General features: G+C 56.7%; 1 protein-coding gene across 1 annotated transcript in view; it reads left to right on the top strand.

Moving 5' to 3' along the window:
• Window positions 1-120: 120 nt before the first annotated feature.
• Window positions 121-386, top strand: part of FKTN (fukutin) — a 12776-nt gene continuing 12510 nt past the window's right edge. Inside the window, exon 1 of the mRNA XM_010077495.1 lies at window positions 121-225. Coding sequence (XP_010075797.1) covers window positions 121-225 — 105 coding nt within the window. The remainder of the gene's footprint in view (window positions 226-386) is intronic.

Raw genomic sequence — 386 nt, forward strand, 5'->3', positions numbered from 1 at the left:
GGTGCGGCCTGCTCAGCGCCCCGTTTTGCTCTGCCGGCGCGCAGGAGGAGCCGGGAAACCGGAGAAGATGAGCGACGCCGCGCTGCTTCCAGGCCGTGATCGAGAGCGCCCCGAAGACTAATGCAGAAGATCAATAAGAACGTGGTCCTGGCGCTCCTTTCTCTGACCAGCCTGGCGTTCCTCCTCTTCCAGCTGTACTATTACAAGTTCTACCTATCGCAGAAGGTGAGAGAAAGCTGGCCTGCGCAAGCTCGCTTTCGTGGAATAAGCAAATATAGTGCCTGTTCTCTTCAAAGTGATTTAGCAGCATTAATGCCACCCCCAGACTTCCCTCATATGGCTAGCTATGGCTGGGGGATTTACTTGGGGTGGGTGGGGGGGGGCAA

This window comes from Pterocles gutturalis, unplaced genomic scaffold (assembly GCF_000699245.1).
Source record: "Pterocles gutturalis isolate BGI_N339 unplaced genomic scaffold, ASM69924v1 scaffold50343, whole genome shotgun sequence".
NCBI lineage: Eukaryota > Metazoa > Chordata > Aves > Pterocliformes > Pteroclidae > Pterocles > Pterocles gutturalis.